At 38.6% G+C, this 22,087-nt stretch overlaps 1 protein-coding gene across 5 annotated transcripts in view; it reads right to left on the bottom strand.

Moving 5' to 3' along the window:
• MKLN1 (muskelin 1) overlaps nucleotides 1-22,087 on the bottom strand; it is a 324,611-nt gene that overhangs the window by 38,054 nt on the left and 264,470 nt on the right. For all 5 annotated transcript variants that reach the window (XM_066362718.1, XM_066362717.1, XM_066362716.1 and 2 more), the window contains 3 exons: nucleotides 12,706-12,918; nucleotides 7,666-7,887; nucleotides 6,299-6,428 (listed from right to left, as the gene is read on the bottom strand). In XM_066362718.1, the coding sequence (XP_066218815.1) occupies nucleotides 6,299-6,428; nucleotides 7,666-7,887; nucleotides 12,706-12,918 (565 nt within the window). The remainder of the gene's footprint in view (nucleotides 1-6,298; nucleotides 6,429-7,665; nucleotides 7,888-12,705; nucleotides 12,919-22,087) is intronic.

The following is a 22,087-nucleotide window of genomic DNA, read 5'->3' as shown; positions in this document are numbered from 1 at the left end:
ATTTCATATAACAAGTAAATTTAAAAGAATAGAAGGAACTAGTCAAAAATATTAACAGCTTACATCTGAATAGTTTCATACATTTTCTTTTTATAATCTTTCTATACTTTCTTAATTCTCTAAAATGAGAATATTACTTTTATAATAAAAACAAAATTGAACAACAAAAAACAATTACTACAATTTACTGGTTCTAAATTTAGTCATAACCACGAATGAAACATTATACAGATCATGTTTTAAAATCTTCAAATGACAGTCATTAAAGTCTATTTATGACAGTAATTTTTTTTGTGTGTGTATTTTTCTGAAGCTGGAAACGGGGAGGCAGTCAGACAGACTCCCGCATGCGCCCGACCGGGATCCACCCGGCACGCCCACCAGGGGGCGATGCTCTGACCACCAGGGGGCGACGCTCTGCCCACCAGGGGGCAATGCTCTGCCCATCTGGGGCGTTGCTCTGTTACACCCAGAGCCATTCTAGTGCCTGAGGCAGAGGCCATGGAGCCATCCTCAGTGCCTGGACCATCTTTACTCCAATGGAGCCTTGGCTGCTGGAGGGGAAGAGAGAGACAGAGAGGAAGGAGAGGGGGAGGGGTGGAGAAGCAGATGGGCGCTTCTCCTGTGTGCCCTGGCCAGGAATCGAACCCAGGACTCCTGCATGCCAGGCTGACACTCTACCACTGAGCCAACCAGCCAGGGCCTATGACAGTAATTTTTTTTTAACTAATTCTCTGCCATTATTACTGTCTGCCATTTTTTTTTTTTCTAATCTTGGGAAGCAGCTTAGAGTAGTGAGGAAAAAAAAAAATCTTTGCACTCAAACTTCTAAATTCCAGTTCTTTTTTCAGCTGTGTAATTCTGAATATATTACCTCACTGAGCTCAATTTTTCTCATCTGGAAAGTGAAAATAATACCACCAATCAGAGATATTTAGAAAGCACCATGCTTGTGACTGGCATACGGTACAGTCTAAAGAGTAGCTACTATAATCCATTAGAAATATTATCACTTAGCTAGATAAGAAGCTCTCTGAAATACCACAGTCACCTTGTCCCACTGTGTTCCTAGCTGTCAGTGCATAGCAGTTTCCAACATATTTTATCAAATCAACTACTATTTTCACTATTTTCAGGTAAAGCTACATTAGGATTGTAGGGAAGTATTACCTCTTTCTTCCCAGTTTATTTTAATTAAAAGTTAGAGGAATCAAAGATTAAATCAAATACCTCCACACTATCCTATGGTAGCAGAAAATAAATGAGTAAAAAAGAAATTTTATAAAGTAGACAAACTTACAGAATAAGTAACATTATTAGTCATCTTACATTTCTTTCCACATTTACATTTTTTAGAAATTGAATTTAGAGAGGAAGAGAGAGAGAGAAAATGGGACAGGAACATTGACTGTTTCTGTATGTGCCCTGACCAGGGATTGAACAGGCAACCCCTGCACTTTGGGACAAAGCTCTAATCAACTAAGCCATCCAGCCAGCGCACCACATTTCTATTAAATAATATATTTAAGCTGCTACTTTACACAACACCTACTGACTCACTGTTACAGTAGATGAAGGTTTTTACTACACTGATGCCATCCCTCCACTCCTCGCACTCTATCCTCCCACTAAATTTTATCTCAGTTTGGTTAAACTGAAGTTTTTGTATGATCATTAGAGAAATACTGCTCACTGTAGAGCAGGGGTCCCCAAACTTTTTACACAGGGGGCCAGTTCGCTGTTCCTCAGATCGTTTGAGGGCCGGACTATAAAAAAAACTATGAACAAATCCCTGTGCACACTACACGTATCTTATTTTAAAGTAAAAAAACAAAATGGGAACAAATACAATATTTAAAATAAAGAACAAGTAAATTTAAATCAACAAACTGACCAATATTTCAATGGGAACTATGGGCCTGCTTTTGGCTAATGAGATGGTCAATGTGCTCCTCTCACTGACCACCAATGAAAGAGGTGCCCCTTCCAGAAGTGCGACGGGGGCCGCATAAATGGCCTCCAGGGGCTGCATGCGGCCTGCAGGCCGTAGTTTGGGGACCCCTGCTGTAGAGCCAAGAAATGTACTGTGAATGTCTCTTTTCATATAATTTTTTTCTTTTCCTATTAAGTTCCAATCCTTAATCTTTTACATCAGATGTTATTTACCTATTAAGAACTTCTTATTCTAAATGCTCAAACATACCTATTGAATCTACTTTTATCTGGAAACCTCACTTTGGGTGAGGAAGAGAGGTCTTCTTTCCTATGTCCTCCGGCTCCAATTGAACTAGATGCTTATTTGGTTTGCTATGTACAACTCAAACAAACATCTGCACACAGCACCATGTGTGCATCACCCCAAACTCTTTCCATCTCCACTTTTCCCCCTTGCCCACCTCCATCTACCCCACCCTCCTTCCCCTCTGTCTCTCCACACACTGCTGTGTCTGTGTGTTATATACGAGTTCTTTTTTTTTTTTTTTAACAGAGACAGAAAGAGAGTCAGAGAGAAGGATAGACAGGGACAGACAGACAGGAACGAAGAGATAAGAAGCATCAATTATTAGTTTTTCATTGCGCACTGCGACACCTTAGTTGTTCATTGATTGCTTTCTCATGTGCCTTGACCGTGGGTCTTCAGCAGACCGAGTAACCCCTTGCTTGAGCCAGCGACCTTGGGCTGAAGCTGGTGAGCTTTTGCTCAAACCAGATGAACCCGCGCTCAAGCTGGCGACCTTAGGGTCTCGAACCGGGTCCTCTGCACCCCAGTCCGACGCTCTATCCACTGCGTCACCGCCTGGTCAGGCTATATATGAGTTTTTATTGCATAATCCCTTCACCTTCTTTCATCCAGCCCCCCACCCTCTTCCCCGACAACCGTCATTCTGTTCCCTGAATCCATTCCTTTTGGTCCATGTATATTTTGGTCATAAGTTTATTTTTCATTAGATTCCATATATAAGTGAGATTACATGGTACTTGTCTTTCTCTGACTGGCTTATTTCACTGAGCATAATACTCTCCAGGTCCACCCATGCTGTCACTAGCAGTAAGATTTCCTTCTTTTCTTATGGCCAAGTAGTACTCCAGAGTATAAACACCACAGCTTTTGTATTCACTCAACTACTGATGGGCACTTGGACTGTTTCTAGATCTTGGCTATTGTTAAATAAAGCTTTAGTGAATGTAGCGGTACTTATATTCATTCGAATTAGTGTTTTGATGTGGTAGACTGCAACTGGCAAAAAGCCTTTGTAAGTTCGAGGCTTAGCAAAAGGCTAAGTTCTCCTCCCTACCACCTCCATATTGGCTATGAAGCTGAATATTTGTACTCATCTCATACCCTCACTTCACTTGCCTGCTTAAGTTGCTGGAAGCAATTTACATGCCCTTCCTCTCACCCTTTGTTTGTTCAGATGTTTAATTGATTTAACTTATGCTTGGTGGGGGGATTCCAGTTTTTGCCTTAAGAGAGTTCCTGTTTTTGCCTCAGATGTGTAACTTTGTATCAAAGACTTCCTTATTTGCATATGGCTATATAATAAAGCAAACTGGGGCTATTGGGCTCTCCGATATTACCATCAGCATTGAAGAGGCCTCCCGATCCCATCCTCTTTTCTCGGTGAGTCTATTTTCTTAATTCCGCATCGTTCTCCCTCAGGACCAGAATTACTAGCCGCGCTGGTCCGCGGCATTTCGGTTTCTCAGGATACATTCCCAGAAGTAGGACCACTGGATCAAAAAGCAGTTCCATTTTTTGAGAAACCTACATACTGTTTTCCACAGTAGCTGCATCAATCTGCATTCCCACCAACAGTGCATGAGGCTTCCCTTTTCTTCTCCACATTCTCACCAGCACTTGATTTATTGATGACAGCCATTCTGGCAGGTGTGAGGTGGTATCTCAGTGGGGTCTATCATATTTTTAGTCTTGTGTGGCAGACACTGTTGCTGCCTGACCTAAAAGCCATTCCCAAGCCCCTGCCCCAGTGTACTACATAAATATAGGTTGGGAAAGTTAACTGCTTGCTTTCCCAGACTTGCCTGAAGAAGGTTTCATAGTTCTAGTCAATGAAGTATAAGTAGGGAGCTTTTTGGGCAACTTTTGCTTTCTTTCCTTTTTCCTATCGGAAATAAAGACATGATGTTTGAGGTGCACCAGCCAACGTGCCACCACGAGGCTACCATGTTAAGGACAGAAAAACAGAAAAATGACAAAGAACCTGGGGACCTTCATGACATTGCTGGAGTCACAGTGTCAGTCCTAGATTATGTACCTTTGGACTTCTCATTCTGCAAGAAAAAAGATTTTGACTTTGTTTTCTATTATTTGAGGCAAATACATTCTATTAATAAACTTTATATATCTAAAAACAGTATTTGTTCCCTCTTGCTGCATTGTTTTGTCTACAAATAAAATTCTAGGTCAATGATAATTCTCAGAATTTTAAGATCTTGTTCCTCCTTATATTATACCTTCCAATGTTGCTGAGAATTTTCATATCCAAGTTCCATTCTTTGAATGTAACCTCATTTTTCCTTAGAAGCTTTTAAGATGCCCTTTTTACACCTGATACGTGAAATTCCACAATGCAAAATGATATGCCTTCAGAGTAAGGTTTTTGTTTTTCTAAATTTGATGTACTGACTACTCTAGGGTCCATTTGTAATCTGGAACCAACACTTTTCAGTTTGGAGACATTTTCTGCTGTGTCTTTATTTTATGATCTAGTCTCCTCATTTTCCTTGCTCTCTAAACCCTTATTAGTTCACTATTAGACCTGGATTGATTTTCCAAAATTCTTACATTCTCCAATTTTCTTCTCAGTGTCTTTGTCTAATTTTCAGATTTCTTACAACTTTTTATTTCAATAAAATGTACTTTGCAAAAGCTCCTGCTTAGTCTCTGACCTTGCAATGCACTTACCACTTTATGGATGAAGTATCCTTTCCTCTAAGAAAACTGGTCCTGATCATTATTATTTTAATTTACTTGTGTTCAGCGCTTTATCCCAGACCTCTGCTTTCAGGTTGGTTTTGTTTTTGTCTCTTTCTTTCACAGTGAAGGCCCCAGTACAGAAGATACTTTAATGACAGTTATTAAGAGTGATGAAATGAAGTTACTTGAAAATGGTATGTGAACCGCAGGCTGTGAAAGTAGCCATTGTATTGGGGATTAGGCAACAAGATTAGTCATGTTATTGGGCAATGAGGGATCCCCAAACAACAGTATCTGGAAATCACTTTCCTGAAGCCACATATTTCTTCCAGAAAAGGTGATTCTAGTCTTTTGCAAGGAGACATATGTCTGGCATCATGGGAAGAGGGACAGGATTAGAGGTTCCATGTACAGTCTCTAGGTTTAACTGTCTTATTTTCTACCTTGTCCTGTCTGCCTCCACAGAGCCTCTAGGTTTTCACACACCCCCCCCGAAAATAAGTAGGAAGTATGGAAGAATGGTCCTGAGGGCAAATCACATCCGTGTACTTCTTCTTATTTTTACTATAGTGCTATTGTTAAAAAAAAGAAAAAGGTTTTCCTTCTAAATAACAACTATTAGACAATTAACAAAAACAAACATACCTGTTTTTATAAACTAAAAGGAAAAGCAAGAGGATCTAATTTCTCACTCTATTATTCAAATTAGGCATTTTCAACCACTGTGCCTTAAACAAACACCATTCTTCTATGTGTACTAATCATGGGGAAAGCGACTACTTACTACTATGCATGGCACTATGTATATCATCTAAAATAGGATACTTCTGAGAGTGAAAAGGGCAGGACTAATAATTAAGCCAGGGCAATATACATAAAACTGAGACTATCTCAGGTATTCCAGTCACCCTCTTACTAGAGAGTAACTTCTTGGATGCTGAGTTTGTAAACTTAAAAGATGTTCCCAACTATGTGTCTTCCCTCAGAACAAAGACCCAGTCTCCTACACTAGTGCATAAAATAAGGCGCTATAGTGAGAACAAAAGGTGGAAAGGATTAGCGAATACAGAATGATAGGTTTTAGGATATTGGTTTTGCAAAGCCCCCACCCCATAGGCACACAGATAATTCCTTTAGAAATTCACATATCATCTTTATGCTCCAAGGGAATGATGATAATTCATATATTTTAAACAGAGAGAATTGAATAATTTAGCTTATACAGTTTTCTTCCTCTTAGAATTACTTATACTAAATAAATCAGGGAAGGGTGAAGAATGGTTGGAAAGAAAATGGGCTACAGTTTTCCACGTTAATACGTAGTTACGACATGAGAAAAGAGTCACTAAATGCCTTTACCCATTCCAGAGTCCTTCTTGGTGCCATCTGAGATTATGTCTACATGATCAGAGTCCACATCATAACTAAAGAAATCATTCAAATAGGTCTTTGATCGCTGACCACCAAATACATATAAGCAACGATTTTTCTGAAAAATAAGAAGGGCAAAGATCAGAGAAAGTCACTTCCATGAAAAATTCAGAACGCTCATTTAAAAACTGAAACCTCAATAAAAGCAGTTTTATGACAGATCCCATGCAATGAGTACTATGCTAGTACAGAGAGGGATGAAGAAGCTTTCCCTACACCGCTAACAGGTGATCTTCAGGAGCCTGGTGAAGTAGAAAAGCAAGGTGCAGAATAGTGCATACAGGGTGCTGCCTTGGTGTAAGAAAGGAGAAAAAGTAAATGTGTATGTGTTTGTTTCTTTTTCTGAAGAGAAAGAAAACAAAGATATTTACCTATTGGAGAAGGGCCTGAGCAGGAAGTCAGGAATAAACACCAGGCCTCTCTTAAAGCACCCAGACTTATGGTGTTGCCTTTAGAAGTAGGTACTGTATATATTTTTATTTAATTAGAAAACAAATCAACTCAAAAGATAAAAATCTCTGAAATTTGAAAAAACTGAAAGAAATAGACCTACAGGTATATAAAGATATGACCACATGGTAATCACACAGAGAAGTAGTATTTCTAGTAATTTTAATTCATGCTTTTCTTTTTTTTCTTCTTTCTTTCTAAGGGAGAGGAGGGGAGACAGAGACAGACTCCCACATGTGCCTTGACCAGAATCCACCCAGCAACACCATCTGGGACCGATGCTCTGCCCATTTGGGGCCATGTTTGCAACTGAGCTATTTTTAGCACCTGAGGTGGAAGGTCCATGGAGCCATCCTCAGCGCCCAGGGACAATGCACTCGAACCAATCAAGCCATGGCTGCAGGAGAAGATAGAGAGAGTAGGGGGAGGAAGGGTGAAGAAGCAGATGGTTGCTTCTATTGTGTAACCCTGACTGGGAATCAAACCTAGGACATCCACACACCAGGCTGATGCTCTACCACTGAGCCAACTGGCCAGGCCACTAGGGTTAATAAATAAATAGAAATAGCTGCAATATCTATATCAGCAGTGAAGTTAGTCATAAAAATGCCTAGATTAGTAGGTGATAACTATTTAGGAATTGCTAAATTGATGGAAATGAGTCTCAACTAGATAACAGTTCAATGTTAAAGAATTTTATTTATTTTTGTCTATCATTACTAACAATAATCATTTATTTCTAATGAAAAGTCTAGATCTCTTATTGAGGAATTAGCTTTCACAACTTGTTTTCCTAGTGAGATACACAAGACAAAATAACAACACAATGCAGAACATTTTCTTACTGAGTGAAAGAGCATGCAGTGTCCTATCCGAGACTGGATATCCTCAGGCCCAGCATTACAGGAGTCCTCCCGAAGAAGTTTCCAGGTTTGACACTGACAGTTGAAAGCAAACAACCCACTGAATTGTGGTTCACTGGCTCTGCTGTCATCAACGCTGCCATTACACGTCAAAATTCTACCACCAAAGGTGTAGATCATATGTTTTTCGGAGTCCATACACATCTATCAAACAAGGCAACAGATTGAATAGTTTTAGATTGTTCCTGTCATATGTGCTAAAATGAAGCCAATGTGTGTGGTTTTAGAGTCTCAAAAAAAACAAAAAACTGACCTTTATTTTAATAACACAAAGTACTGCCACAATTATCATTAGCAGTATTGCAATACTGCTAACCACCAGACAGATGGATTTCTAAATACCTTGTCAGGTTTCCATTTTTCCCACTGAGAATAAAATATGTTGTGTTAAAGAGCTTTACGCTTTCTTGAAACTGAATAATTTTTACCAGATCAACCAATAATACATGAGGTGCTGACTTATAAACCTAAGAGTGAATACAGATCACACTCTATGCGTAAACAGTGATCACAAACTCCTTTAAATCCTGCTCATAAACACTTCTTTCTATTCCAGGCGAGCATCCTATTAATCTTGTTACTATTAAATAAGAGAGCAGATATGTGAATGAGTAATGCAGCTAAATTCACCCCTCTGTATTTATTTTACAGAAGTTTTCAAATTACGTTACAAAGCAGTAAAATAAAAAGACATTTAGGGCAATCAGTCTCCAGACTGACATCTATGGTGTGATGAATCTTGCCTTCTTTTAACACAATAGTATAAATTTAATTTTCTTTAATATGTTAAGTAACTCTTATGCAAAACCCAACCTTGTTTCACTCTTTCAACTCAAGATTAGTTTTTCATAAAAATATCTGAGAAAATAGTCATTTGTCAAAAGATAATAAATAATAATTAAATTCTATTTCAAGGAATATATAAGTCCAAGTTGGAAAGTAGATGTTGACCACAAGTGGCATTTATATTTTTTAAAAATTGTGTACACAAAACATTATTTTGCTAAAGCACAAATATTAGCCATTGTATGTTTAATTTTCTCCTCCCATTAAATTCTGCTATTCATTTTTGTATTGTTTTTAATAAAAAGCTTTTTTAATAATGGCAAAACTTAGTTTTAAAAATTGTATTAAAAAGATTCTAACCAATGCCACAATAAATTCAATAAAAATTTTAATAAAAGAAAAAGTAAAGATTCTAGCATCTTCTAATCTTTACCAATAAAAAAAAATCTACTCGGTATTTCCCAGGTTTCTGGAAGATTTTAATAAATTAAGATGAAAATCTACTATACCTCAAGGGTGAAATATGGCTGTAAAACTGAGATAAAGTTTTCATGTCCCAGGCCCTCCAAAGAAAAGGTTCCCACTCTTCAATCTTCAATAATCCTATCATTAAGAACAACCCATACATTCCTGAAGGTAACTCAATATGGCCCCACTCACCTACTATACATGACTGTCCAGGGCTTTATCAAAACTAAGTCACATTATCCTGTCCTAAGTACTTAGGTTTAACTCTTTCCAAACACCTGGGGACCATGCTGAAAATCATGAGGGATCTACATTATGTAAGTCAATTTACATTTTCATAACTTCACAGTCATGCTAATTTTGGCCACTCTGTTACCACGTTTCCTATGCTTATCCAGCCTCTGTGGTTCTACTTCATAGACCAAAAAGTGATTTCCCCTTTCCTTTAGGGATATTTACTTTTGACGTGTTTGTTCTCATTTGTTTGCTTACAAAGGTAACTAACCGGTTTTTTCTCTGAGCTTTTCTCTTAATTCTTGGTTCTGAAATTTCATTAAGGAAGTATCCAGACAGGGATATTCTTTTTCATTCATCTTGATCTGCACCTGGAGTTCCCTTCATTCTGAAAACTTTATTCAGCTCAAGGAGTTTTCTTCCTTTTTACCTGTTTGTTTTTTGTTGTTGATTTTGGGGTGTTTTTTTGGGGGGGCTGCATTCTCTTTTTCTAGGACTCCTATTAGAATCTGAGGCCCTTGTCTCTTTTAACTCTTCTCTTATCATTTCAGCTCACTAATTTTGTAACCATTTAGAGGTATGTGCATTCTGCTTTTCAGTTAATTTGCTGAGATTCTTCAAATCTTTAATTTGTAATTTTTCTAGACACATCTTTTTTATGAATGCCACAGCTGCCTGAATTGCTCTAACAGTGTTGCTTAAACTTATCTTAAAGGCTTCTTTATACTACTGGGTTTGTTAATTTTAATTTGTTGAGTTCAGCACCTGTCCGTGGTAATTATATTCAAATATTTGGATTTTTTTGGTTGTTGTTCTAGTCCTCCGAAAGGGAGGGGGTGGGGAGGAAAGGGAGATAATGCTGCGAAGGGTTCCACAGCGGCTCTCGGGGCCCCTGGGAGTACTGCTCTACCTTTCCTGCTCCAGTGCCCACCCTCAACACTTGACCCATGGACAATTATCACAGTTAAATGCTACTCAGTCAAACTGAAGAAGGCTCTGTGCTCAGTCTCCCATTAAGTCCCCCAAGGGCATTCTTTCTTGTTTTCCAACACAATTACTAATATATTCTCTTGTCATTTCATAGGATATGGGGCAGAAGAACAGTAAAAGTATATGTTTAACCTGTCAATGATCCACAGTAACCTAAGGAGAATATCAATGAGATGAGATCTCCAAGTCTATGGCTGAAGTTTCTCCTGCCATTTCTTGGCAAGCTCAAATTAAATTTTGTAGTAATTTCTTCAAAAGTGGTCACAACTGAAGGATAATCTGTCTAGATGTAAAATTCTTGACTCACATTGTCTTTTCCTGAATACCTTCTAGATGTTGTTCTATTTGTTTTGGCACTGAATGCAGCTGCAGAGAAATTTGGTATCAGTCTTAATTTTATTTCTAAGTTACGTGATCATTTTGTCTGGCTGCCTCCCAACAAAATGTCTTTTTTATATTTGAAATCCAATGTTACTAACATACGTCTTAGAGTTGACTGCCTATGTCAATCTCCCCTAAATACAGCACACCCTTTTGAAATGTGAAATAGTCTTCTTTCTTCAGGAAAGTCTTCTTGAATTTTATTTATAAATATTTGTTGTCCCATTGTTTTGGTTTCTGTATTTAATATCTCCAATTATATATATGTTGGCTCACTTTTGCCTGTCTTCTCTATCTATAATTTTCTGGCTAATCCTTTTTAATCTTTATTTCTTTATTATCTGCTTTATTATCTTCAGAGTTTCAAGCTCCATTAAATCATTTAATTCATGTTCAAATTCTGGAATATTATTTCCATCTGCTGTTGCGTGAAGGGAAGTTTTGCTGTTACTTTTCCTTTCACTGGTTTTCTTTAGAGTACTTCCCTAAAGATTTGGTGTTTACTGCTGTTTAGGTTTTCATATTTAAGCAAGCTGATCTTCCCTGGACTAGATAACGGAAAGGTAATGTTCTTGCTAAAGCACTCCCTCCTCTTGTTGCTACTGAATTAAATGGCTTCTTCAAAATATAGTGCATCTGTGAAGTCATGTCTTTAAGTCCATGGACCCTCATCTAGGTTGGGGGCTTCAATTGAGACTTGAGCACCCGCAGTTTCCTCAGTGGATACTGCAAAAGGAGCCACTGTCCCCAGTTGTACTTTTAGAAGACTGTGCTTTCTGACATCTACCACCTCTGGATCTTCCTGGCTGCTTTCCAGAATTATATTTCTGTCTCCCCCACGGGCTGCCTGGGTTCAACTTTCTGCCCAGCTCATAACACTTCCAAGATACACTTCTGCTAGGCTCCCTCTGCATTCCCAGTTCTCCCCGGTTACAAGGTTGTAGGCTTCAATACAGATTCTGGGTATTTCTGTTGTTTTTGGCTAAGCTTACAAGAAATTGGGAGTTGTGGGTTTTCTTTGGCTCTTGATTTTGCTAAATATGTGACTTGTGTTTTGTTTTGTTTTTTTAATCTTTTTTTTTGTTTGGGTCTCATTGTTCCTGAAAATCATACAAAGTAACAACATTGAAAGCTTCAGAACAAGTTGCCACTATGTTCTTAATAACTCCAAAATCTTTAAATTTAAATTCTTAACTATGTTAAATTCAAAACGGCAAAGTAACTGTTAAACCTGCCTCATGCCTCGAAGTTTCTCACATTCTTCTCAAATTTGAATGTGACATGTCTAATCTAAAGTGTCATGAACAACCCCAAGTAATTTTTGAAGTTCTAACTTAGAGCTTTATTTGCATGAAACAGATTAGAAAATGGAGGCTTATATACATCATACAAGGTAACATAGTTAGTTGTTAGCTGAATTAGCACTAAAATCCTGGTTTTTTCACCCCTAGTGTTCTGCCATAACATCTAACAAAAGTTTCCAAGGAACATTTTATTTTATCAAAATCAAGAGAAAGAAAGACCGTACATAAGGACAATATATTTGCACTCAGACTACCCTGAAGCTATTCTTTTTTCAACTTGTAAAAATAAAGACATAGCATCCTTTGTAAAAGGAATTTGTAACCAGTTGAAAGCAAGAACATAGTTTTCCTTACAATGTTATCTGCTGATGTTCTGTTTTTAAAAGGTCACAACCAGCCAAACTTTTTTTGGAGTTCTTATTTTCCACATGAAAACACTGAGGATGTCAGCAGGGAGGTGCACAGCTTTGCAGTGCTCAGCTATGTACAGCCAGCAGAAGTTCCAAATTCAAGCTGGGGAGTACTTGGAAGACTAAATGTTTTTCATTTTCCACCTACCACTTACTTGACAGGCATACAACCCACACCTCTTTTCCTTACCATTCTCCTATAACAACTACTTGTTATTATAAATATAGCAGGAGAATACTTTTAAAGCAAAGAATTAACAAAAATATGTAAAGAAACAATGAATAAAAGCTTGGGTTTAATTCTCATATAAGAGACAACTCAGCATAACATGTGAAATGAACTCTAAGAAGAAGAGTTACTAATCACTAATTAATCCGCACATCTGTACCTGATGATCAAACACCAATTTCGGTCCTCCGTCAGCAGCAGTATCTTCACTGAGTAACATCCATGTGTTAGTGTCAATGTCATAACGATAAAAGTCACTTTTCAGAGACTTGCTGTTCCTCACAGAGGAATCCAAATAACGGCCCAATGTGTAGATTTGCCTTCGTTGAATGTCAATGCACATTTTATGACATGATCTGGCACTAGGACCATTCTGTAAAGAGGAAAAAAAGAAAAAAGAATTCAAAGAACAAATAAAATAAAATAAAATGCTCCTCTTTTTTGTTGACTTTCATTACAAACTCTGCTCAGAAACTCATAGCAAGTCAACTAATATAAATGGAACACTCGGCTTAAATCTCTAAAGGAAAGCAAAAGAAGCAGTAGGAGATACAACTCTCACCTCAGGAATGCTTAGATCTCCCAAGAAAGATGAGAGAAGCTACTCTGTACACTATGGCATTCTGTTCACAACACTGACATGGATTCTATCACGTACTTCGTCGCATTTTAGTCATCTGTGCACAGAGCTTAATTTTCTGTTACATGTTGATCCAGTTAAAGACACACTTCATCTTTTAAAACGCTTCTCACAGAATATTTCACCAGAATCAAACACAAGACAGGCACTCCAGGATTATCTAGGATCAGCAGATTTCATAACTAGAAGGAACCTTCATAAAATCTCTCGCTTAATTATTTCTTTTGAAAGATAAGGAACCATAAGCCAAAAGACAAAAGGCATCTTCCTGAAAGCTAGTAAGCTAGTGACAGAAAGAGAATGAGAATTGAAGTCCTTGACTTCTTCAGCTACCCTTTATATTATATAAAACTGACTTTCCTGAATAAATACTCCATACTGAATAAATACTTTCCTGAATAAATACTAGGGAACAATATGAAGAACAGTGTATCACCAACAAAAATTAGTTGAGATCACTTATACCACAAGACTGAATAAAAGATGAAAATTATTGTAGTAGTACAGTTGGCTCAGTGGTAGAGCGTCGGCCTGGCGTGCAGGAGTCCCGGGTTCGATTCCCGGCCAGGGCACACAGGAGAAGCTCCCATCTGCTTCTCTACCCCTCCCCCTCTCCTTCTTCTCTATCTCTCTCTTCCCCTCCCGCAGCCAAGGCTCCATTGGAGCAAAGTTGGCCTGGGCGCTGAGGATGGCTCTGTGGCCTCTGCCTCAGGTGCTAGAATGGCTCTGGTTGCAACTGAGCAAGGCCCCAGATGGGCAGAGCATTGCCTCCTGGTGGGCATGCCAGGTGGATCCTGGTCGGGCACATGCAGGAGTCTGTCTGACTGCCTCTCCATTTCCAACTTCAGAAAAATACTAAAAAAAAAAAAAAAAATACATCTTCAATTGGACAGTACTGAATTAGTTGAAAGAAGGAAAAGAAAACAGAATTAGTATTTGTTAATTATCTAAATCCTGCCTATATTATTACTATATGTTATACATTTCATTTAATCTATACTAATAATTCCATAAAGAATATTATCACTATTTCATAGAGTCTAAGTAATTTGTCCAGTCACAAAACTAGAAAATGAAAGAATCTAAGCCCAGTGTAACCAAGGCAAAAACTGTGTTCTTCCCCCTATTCCAGAATGCTTTTTCCAGAAGAGAAACAAAAGCAAAAACACACTTATTACAATGTGTGTGGTTATGACTGAGATGAAGAATCCCTGCTGCAGAAATAACAGAGCTGAAGTACGAGGCAGAAACAGGAAGCGCAGTGAGTGAATGACAGAGTAGACTAAATATCATCTTGCAAGCAATAAAAAATATTTATTGGTTTCTAGAGTAGGATATAAAATAAAAAAGCGGTACTATAGGAAGAGAAATCTAGCATTATTATTTAGATTAATTGAGGCAACAAAGGCACTAGGCATAAAAAGTTTGACGTAATGTTATTAACCCAGATATTAAATTGATTAAATCTGCACTTTAGTATTCATATTAATTACTATTTTTTACATACTAAAACTTATTTTTAACAATTTTGACTAGTGAAATTACAGCAATAATCAAAAAGCACCCAACAAACAAAACATCCTGGACCAAATGACTTCACTAGTCAATTTTACCGAACATTCAAAGGACTAACACCTATCCTTCTCCTATTATTTCAAAAATTTCAAGAGGAGGAACTCCCAAGTTCATTTTAATAGGCCAGCATTATCCTAATTCCAAACCCAGATAAAGAGACTACAAAGAAATTGTCTTTGATAAACATAGATGCTAAAATTCTCAACAAAGTATGAACAAACCAGATCCAGCATTACATTAAACCAGTGTTTTTCAACCAGTGTGCCGCAGCACACTAGTGTGCCGTGAGACATGGTCAGGTGTGCCGTGGGGAAATTAAACATGGGTCCCCAAACTAGGGCCCGCAGAGGCTATTTATCCGGCCCGCTGCCAGCCGCATCCATCCGAACATAAACATTCCCCTCACAATCCCTCCAGCTATCAGCGACAGGAAGAGTGGAAGCACAGGGAACGCTCATTGACCAATCACCTTCTAGGATTCATCCCGAACACTAGCGATGAACCAACAGTAGGCTGCCTCTCATCCACACCCAGGAAGGTCCCCGTTCAGGCTGCCACGCACTTGTCATTGTGTGGCCGCTACTCCTCTCCGTGGCCGATTTCTAATCCTGGTCAAGACTGGAGGTAAATGTTGCCACCACTAGATGAAGCCTCAGCCTCAGCTGGTTATGTCTATCCTGATGGTGTATATAGATATTAGACCTTTTTCTTTTTAAAAGAGGCCCCCGCAGAGGGTGATATACAATGCATCACAATGCATCATATTGTTATCTAACTTTAAAGCTAAAGTTTGCTGATCTTCTTTTGGACAGTTTTTGGTTATCTGTTGCCAAGGAGTTCCCCATTCTAGCCAACAAAGCTATTTCGACATTGCTCCCGTTTTCAACCACATATCTATGTGAGCTGAGCTTCTCAAGCTTGACTGCAATAAAAACTAAGAACAGAGAGAGACTGAGAACTGTTGAGGAAGAGTTTCGTGTGTGTCTTTCTACCCTTCCTGCCAGGATATCCCTTTTGTCTTCATCGAAACAGGCCCAGGTTTCACACTAAGTGAGTATAAATACATTTAGAAACTATATTATTAACTATATGTATAATATGTACTGTGTTAGAGTGTCATTTTGTTTCATCTTGGTAGGTGGTGTGCCCCAGGATTTTGTAAATGTAAAAAATGTGCCGCAGCTCAAAAAAGGTTGAAAATCACTGCATTAAACAGATCATACACCATGATCAAGTTATAATTTATTCTTAGGATGCAGGCTGGTACAATATCTGCAAATCAATAAACATGATCCATGACATAAACAAAATGAAGAATAAAAACTATATGATCATATCAATAGATGCAGAAAAAGCATTTGATAAAATCCAATACCCATTTATGATAAAAACTCTCAGCAAAGTAGGAATAGAACATATCTAAATGTAATAAAGGCCATATATGACAAACAGCCATCATCATACTCAATAGGCAAAAACTACAAGCATTTCTCTTAAGATCAGGAACAAGACAGGTTTGCTTTCACTACTCTTATTCAACAGAATAATGCAAGTGCTAGCCACAGCAATCAGACAAGAAGAAATAAAAGGTATCCAAATTGCAAAGAAAAAAGTAAAACTGTCATTATTTGCACATGATATGATACTGTATATAGAGAACCACAAATATTCAACCAAAAAACTACTATAACTGATAAATGAATTCAGTAAAGTAGCAAGATACAAAATAAATATGTAAAAATCAGTAGCATTTTTATACACCAATAATGAAACCACCAGAAAGGGAAACTAAAAAAACAATTCCATTCACAATTGTTTCAAAACAGAATAAAATACCCAGGGATAAATTTAATCAAGGAGCTAACAGACCTGTACTTGGAAAATTATGAGACACCAAAGAAAGAAACTGAAGATGATACAAGTAGGTGAGGGAAAGCATATACCATGTTCATGGATAAGAAGAACTTATTAAAATGTCCATACTACCCAAGGCAATCTACAGAATCAACTAAATTCCTATGAAGATACCAATGGTGTATTTCACAGAGCTAGAATGAATATCCCCAAAATTTATACAGAACCACAAAAGACACTAATAGCAACAGTGATCCTGAGAAAGAAGAACAAAGTAGGAGGAATCACACTTCCTGATCTCAGACTATACCAGGGGTCGGGAACCTTTTTGGCTGAGAGAGCCATGAACGCCACATATTTTTAAATGTAATTCTGTGAGAACCATACAATATGTTTAATACGAAATATAAGTAAATGTGTGCATTTTATGTAAGACCAACACTTTTAAAGTACAATAAGTCTCTGAATTCTTTTTAATAAGGTTGTTATACTATTGCTAACCAATGATGAATAAAGTACTTCTTACCATTAATGCGACTTCTGGTGCTGCATGGTTTTGTTGATGGCTTTGTAGTCTAGTTGATACGTGGTAAGGTTAAGCTTCATGCAGGCGTTGAGACTTCCACCTGTTAAACGTGATCGTAGCTTGGTCTTAACGTTCTTTAGATGTGAGAAAGACTGCTTAAATGCATACGTAGAGCCAAACATTGTCAGTACAGCAATACTCACACGCTGCAGTGTGTGGTATGTGACAGGAAGCGCGTTCCAAGTTTTGACAATCAGCTGGTCCACGGGTTGAAGTTTTTTCATTTCTCCCCACTGTGTTTGCTCGCCAACTCTGCTTGCTGTCCTGCAAGTCTTTCCAAATCTTCATTCAGTGACTTGAGCTTATTCACCCACATGTCTGAGGCCTTCAGGTCAGCAGCTTGTAGCTCAAAATCTCTGACGGAGACACTGGGGATGTAACTCAGGTCGGCGCTGTCCACTGCACACTCGTGTGGATGGCTGGTGAACTTAAAAAGACGAGTGTACTCACGAAATTCTCCAAAGCGTGCTTTGAATGACTGCGGGAGATTAAATGTGAAGCCCACTAGCTGATGGTGATCAAGATGTTGAGCAGGGTCACTTGCTGTGCATGCATCTTTAAACTCATCCAGTTTTTCAAAGTTTAGTAAACGACCTGTTTCAATGTTGGCGATGAAGAGTTCCAGCTTGTTTTCAAATGCAAACACTGCTTGTTGAAGAGATAACCAATGCCTTGCATTTTCACATTGAGCTGGTTCAGATGTTCAGTCATGTCCACGAGATAGTAGAACTTCAGGAGTCATTCAGTGTTAGCTAACTCAGGCTGCTCGATGTTTTTCATTTCAAATCCGGATTTCACTCAGACAAGTCACGAAACGGCTGAGCACCTTCCCTCTTGACAACCAACACAAATTGCTGTGCAGAAGCAGACCAGGATAATTATTTCCAACTTCATCCAGCAGTGTTTTAAACTGGCGATCACTGAAAGTTCGGGCAACAATAAAGTTGACCACCCGAATGACCAGCGACATCACCTCACCAATCTGCTCGCCACACATCTGGGCACAAAGCGCCTCCTGATGTAGGATGCAATGAAAACTTAGGATGGGTCTCTTTTGATGTTCACGAAGAAGTGCTACGAATCCTCTGTATTTCCCCACCATGCACGGAGCACCATCAGTACACACTAAAATAAGTTTATCCATCGGTAGATTTTTTTCTTTAGCGAACTCAGTGAAAGACTTGAATAAATCCTCCCCTCTTGTTGTCTGTTTCATAGGCAAAACAGCAAGACTTTCCTCACGCAGTGTGTCACCAACAGCATACCTTGCAATCACGCTGAACTGGGATAAATGGCTTACATCTGTTGACTCATCCAAAGCGAGAAAAAAGAATGGTGCTGCATTTGTGTCCTTCACTTGTGTTGCCTCAATTTGATTTGCCATCATGATGGAACAATCGTGAACAGTTCTTGCCGACAGAGGCATGTCTTTTATTCATTTGATTATCTTGTCTTTATCCAAAAAGTCGTCAAAAAGTTCATTGGCAACATCAAGCATGAATGTTTTGGCATACTCCTCATCTGTGAATGGCTTTTCGTTTCTCACAATTGCTAAAGCACCAGCAAAGCTAGCCAAATTCCAGTCATCTTGATGGGTTCAAACACGGAGTTGCTGCTGACTAGCTTGCACTCTGCACAGTAGCTCTTGACATGCTTTCTTCCTGCTGTCCCCCGCTGGATATTTCGATGCAAATGTAGTATGGTGTGTGTCGAAGTGCTGCTTTATATTCGTTTCATTGATGCAATTTTATCATTGCATATTTGACACACTGCAAAACCTGCTCTCTCTACAAAGGCGAATTCCTCTGTCCTTCCTACTGAAAAGTACGATACTCATCTTTTTTTTTTCTTTTAGCCATCTTCTTCATCAAAAGAGTTTCTGCCATTTGCTAGCTGACTATTTGATTAAAAGGAGGGAAGTTTACTTCCTGACCTCACAACGACCCATGTACGTTATGCATTATCCAATAAAAATTTGGTGTTGTCCCGGAGGACAGCTGTGATTGGCTCCAGCCACCCGCAACCATGAACATGAGCGGTAGGAAAGGAATGGATTGTAATACATGAGAATGTTTTATATTTTTAACATTATTTTTTTATTAAAGATCTGTCTGCAAGCCAGATGCAGCCATCAAAAGAGCCATATCTGGCTCGCGAGCCATAGGTTTCCGACCCCTGAACTACACTGTAAAGCCATAGCAATCAAAACAGCATGATACTAGCATAAAAAAAAGACATATAGATCAATGGAACAGAGTAGAGAGTTCAGAAATAAACCCATTAGAGTCAATTAATATTTGACAAAGGACAAACCTTTTGAATTATGTGTATTTCTTACAATCTTTCAAGTCAAGGTATTATTAAAGTATACCCAGCAAATATTTTAAGGTCAATTTAAAAAAATTTAAAAGGGGTGAGTCATATCCTGGAACTCCTATAGGTCTACCATATCATGCTTTTTACTTTAAAATTTTAAAACTTCTTTTGAATGCTGATGAACAGAGGATGCCAAATCTTTTTCTCCTATAAACTTCTACCTTCTTTTATTTGATCCAGCTAATAACACTGTTTTGTCTTTTTCCAAATAACTCCAGATATATGGAAAAGGTTTATATAGGCGGACGGGGATCCTCAAACCCCTCAGCGAGATCTTCTGAGCATGGCTTTTAAGATACCAAGAGGCAGAAAAAGCCCAATAGAGATCAGGTGAACTACCAGCTTTTAGGATAAGCCCTTAAAGGCTCCAACGCCCCAAAGGGGTCTCATAGGATGCCATCTGGGTCCTGCTTCAATAGTGGAAAGGAAGGTCATTGAGCTAAAGCCTGCCAGACTTACATGCCTCTGCTGTGAGGAAACAGGGACACTGGAAGGTAGGCTTCCCCCTCACTCCTCTAAGGGAAGGTTCAGTCTCTTCCAGCCCTGCTCCAGCCACCTATGACCTAACCTTGCCCAGAATGCTGGGGTTTGCCACTGAAGGCTGAAGGTGCCCAGGGCTGTCGGCCCCATCTACGACACTGTGGACGAGCCTAGAGTATTTCTTCCAAGAAGCAGGTAAACTGATCTCATTTGCACAAGGGCCACTTAACTATGTCTTGCCTGAATAGTCAGGTTTTTTATTCTTCCCTTGAAGATCTCTGTTGTGGGTGTTGATAGTCCTATTTTCTGCTGCTTTGTTTAATATATAGTGTTTCCTTTATTCCTCCTACCTCAATGCCCCACTCATATTTCAGGCTGGGACCTACTCCTAATTTAGAGCTCTCTTTCCCCCTTTTGCCAACTTCTATTATGAACCTACCTTTGCCACCCAGCTTAGTGTATCTCAAGGTTCTCTTTACCACGCCACAGTCGCAGAGCTCCAGGGAAAAGCAACCTGGTCTCATCTCTCCAGGCAGAGGAGAAGAGAAGCTCCATCTCCACACATGCTACAGATGGCTTTTCCAGTCTACCTGAATCATTACCAGCTAGAAGCAGCGGTCATTGGGATTTGGACATGAGCTGCAAAGTATAGAATTGTGACAACAATTCCAGTGCCATGCGGACTTTTCCTGGATGTGGACTTTTCCTGGACTCCTGCTCCTTGGGACAGCTCCTAACAGACTGAACTGGGGTTGGGTTGCATTTTTCAGGGATTTGACATGGTTTTGGGGCCAACGTGGACTTGGTGAACATGTTAAAGACACGACTCTTTTATGGATTCTTGCTGTATTGGCCAAGAGTTTGCTTAAAGGCTTTAATCACTGTAAAAAAAAAAAAAAAAGAAGACTGTATAAAGAAGATGTGGCACATATACTCCCATGGTATACTATTCAGCCATAAGAAATGATGACATCAGATCATTTACAACAAAATGGTGGGATCTTGATAACATTATACGGAGTGAAATAAGTAAATTAGAAAAAAACAAGAACTGCAGGATTTCATACATTGGTGGGACATAAAAACGAGACTAAGAGTCATGGACAAGAGTGTGGTGGTTACGGGGGGGGGGAGGGAAGGAAGGAGAGGGGGAGGGGAGGGAGAGGGGTACAAAGAAAACTAGATAGAAGGTGACGGAGGACAATCTGACTTTGGGTGATGGGTATGCAACATAATTGAATGACAAGATAACCTGGACATGTTTTCTTTGAATATATGTACCCTGATTTATTGATGTCACCCCGTTAAAATTAATAAAAATTTATTTATAAAAAAATATTTGATAAAGGAGGCAAAAACACACAATGGGTAATGATAATCTATTAAATAAATGGTTTTGGGAATATTAGATAGATAAATGAAACTAGACAACTTTCTTCCACCACACAAAAGACTAAACTCAAATCAGATTGTTAGACTCAAAACCATAAAAATCCTAGAAGAAAACATAGGCAGTAAAATCTCAGACATTTTCATAGTAATATTTTTTTCTGACATAGCTCCTCAGACAAAAGAAATGAAAGAAAAAAAAGGGACTATATTAAAATAAAAAGGTTTTGCACAGCAAAAGAAACCATCAACAAAATGAAAAGCCAACCCACTGAATGGGAGAGTATTTTCGCTGATACGTCTGATAAGAGGTTAATATCCAAAATTTATAAAGAATTTTAGACTCAACACACAAAAACAAAACAAAACAAAGGGCACAGGACCTGAATAGACACTTATCAAAAGAGGACATATAGATGGCCAATAGACATATGAAAAGATGTTCAATGTCAATAAGAATCAGACTTTTCCCCCATGACCTTTGATATAGCAACATATTAAATGAAGCAGATTTGAATCCAGCTGCCTTCTATTAGGCCAAATATTAAAGAGATTTAGAAAACTATAAAACAATGCTACTTGATGTATAATGGTAACTTCAAGGAAAACCACCTATGTGACTAAGTTGCCGGCTGACCTAGC

Source organism: Saccopteryx leptura, chromosome 2, assembly GCF_036850995.1.
Source record: "Saccopteryx leptura isolate mSacLep1 chromosome 2, mSacLep1_pri_phased_curated, whole genome shotgun sequence".
NCBI classification, from domain to species: Eukaryota; Metazoa; Chordata; class Mammalia; order Chiroptera; family Emballonuridae; genus Saccopteryx; species Saccopteryx leptura.
This window is presented reverse-complemented; position numbering and strand designations above follow the sequence as displayed.